Below are 2014 nucleotides of genomic sequence, written 5' to 3'. Positions count from 1 at the left end.
AAAAAAAAAAAAAAAACTTAAATGAAGACAGAGAAGCATTAAAAAAAGGATAAAACAAGATGACAGAGCCAAATATATTAATATATACTATGCTTCTGTATTAACATTCTCAAAATACGTCAAAAATCAAAATCCAGCCATTAATGTTACCATCACCATGAAAGTATACCAGAAATTTACCAAATTTGAGGAACATTTGTCCATCTTCAAAAAGGATGTAGCATGTGCCCTATGACAATTTCAGTACTCATTTTGTTTCCACTGCCCTTTTTATTGGCACATTTGAAGGCACTATACGGGAAGTTCAACCCAAAATATTATTTCTTCCCTCCGACAAATGATATACCATTTAAATCAGAGAACATTCAAGAAAAGGGCAGTTTAATACCAGTGAACAAAACTGCTCAAAGGAGAATTTAAATTTTTTCTTGACTCAGGAAAAAAGTATACTCACTTCTTTTGGAGTATGATTATCAGCAATTCTCTGACCCTCAAAGAGAAACCTGAGTGAATTCATTGGAACGCCCTAAAAAGGTAAAGATAATAATAATAATATATACATACACACACAAATCTTAGAAAACATAATGGTAACTTTGATGCACAAAAAGCAAGCATGAAAGCCTTAGAACACTACATAGAAAATAAAATTAGCTAATTCAATCATAAATACCATATACTGAGTAGCAACTATTTGCAAGGCCGTCCCTGTACCAATTCTTCACATACATAATCGTAAGTGTTAAACACAATAACCCTGGAAGGTAGGTATTATCACCTTATCTTCATGTTACAGCTAGGGAACCTAAGGCTTGGAGCTAGCGAAGAATTTAAGCCCAAACCTGTTTCTAAGCCTGTACTCTTGACCACTACTCAATTCATTTTGCCCTAAATCTGTATAAAAGATCAGATCAGAAACTGGATGAGCACCCTCACTAGCTTTAAACTATACTGGCAAAATTGGTTTTAAACAGATTAAATCATAAAATTTGGTAAAGCACAAATGGCTAGCTAGCTAATCTACCATAAACCTGGATGGCACACATAGCACCATAAATATTACAAAACATATTAGTATACATTTTTCTAATCGCTCTTCAACAAAAATAGCTGAAAGGGGAGTGATGGCTCACTTGAGGTCAGGAGTTTGAGACCAGCCTGGACAACATAATGAAACTGTCTCTACTAAAAATACAAAAATTATGGGGCAGGCGCGGTAGTTCAGCCTGTAATCCCAGCACTTTGGGAGGCCGAGGCGGGTGGGTCTCTTGAGGTCAGGAGTTCGAGACCAGCCTGGCCAACACGGTGAAACCCCATCTCTACCAAAAATACAAAAATTAGCCTAGCAAGGTGGCACACATCTGTAATCCCAGCTACTCGGGAGACTGAGACAGAAGAATCACTTAAACCTGGGAGGTGGAGGTTGCAGTGAGCCAAGGTCGTGTCACTGCACTCCAACCTGGGTGACAGAGCAAGACCTGTCTAAAAAAAAAAATACAAATACAAAAAAATAAAAATACGAAAATTGGCCAGGCCTGGTGGCAGGTGCCTGTAATCCCAGCTACTCAGGAGACTGAGGCATGAGAATCACTTGAGTCCAGGAGGTAGAGATTGCAGTGAGCTAAGACGGCACCACTGCATTCTAGCCTAGGCAATAGACTGAGGCTCTGTCTCAAAAAAAAAAAAAAAAAAAAAAATTCCCTGGCCTATAGATGGGGGGTGTAAAGACTGTATGAATTTTCTTCAGAGTTATGAAAATTAAATGACAATGAATCTTTTTCTTTTTTTTTGAGAAGGAGTCTCACTCTGCCACCCAGGTTGGAGTGCAATGGCAAGATCTCAGCTCACTGCAACCTCCACCTCCTGGGTTCAAATGATTCTTCTGCCTCAGCCTCCCGAGTAGCTGGGATTACAGGTGTGCACCACCATGCCCAGCTAATTTTTGTATTTTTAGTACAGACGGGGTTTCACCATGTTGGTCAGGCTGGTCTCGAACTCCTGACCTCAGGCAATC

The 2014-nt window shown here is 39.3% G+C and overlaps 1 protein-coding gene across 1 annotated transcript in view; it reads right to left on the bottom strand.

Annotated features, from left to right (window-relative positions):
• The window catches only part of SUMO1 (small ubiquitin-like modifier 1), a 41607-nt gene that overhangs the window by 4034 nt on the left and 35559 nt on the right, over positions 1–2014 (bottom strand). Inside the window, exon 3 of the mRNA XM_011949926.1 lies at positions 455–526. Within this exon, the coding sequence (XP_011805316.1) occupies positions 455–526 (72 nt within the window). The remainder of the gene's footprint in view (positions 1–454; positions 527–2014) is intronic.

This window comes from Colobus angolensis, unplaced genomic scaffold, assembly GCF_000951035.1.
Source record: "Colobus angolensis palliatus isolate OR3802 unplaced genomic scaffold, Cang.pa_1.0 Scaffold30, whole genome shotgun sequence".
Lineage (NCBI taxonomy): Eukaryota > Metazoa > Chordata > Mammalia > Primates > Cercopithecidae > Colobus > Colobus angolensis.
The sequence above is the reverse complement of the archived record's forward strand: the minus strand, read 5'-3'. Positions and strand labels throughout refer to the sequence as shown.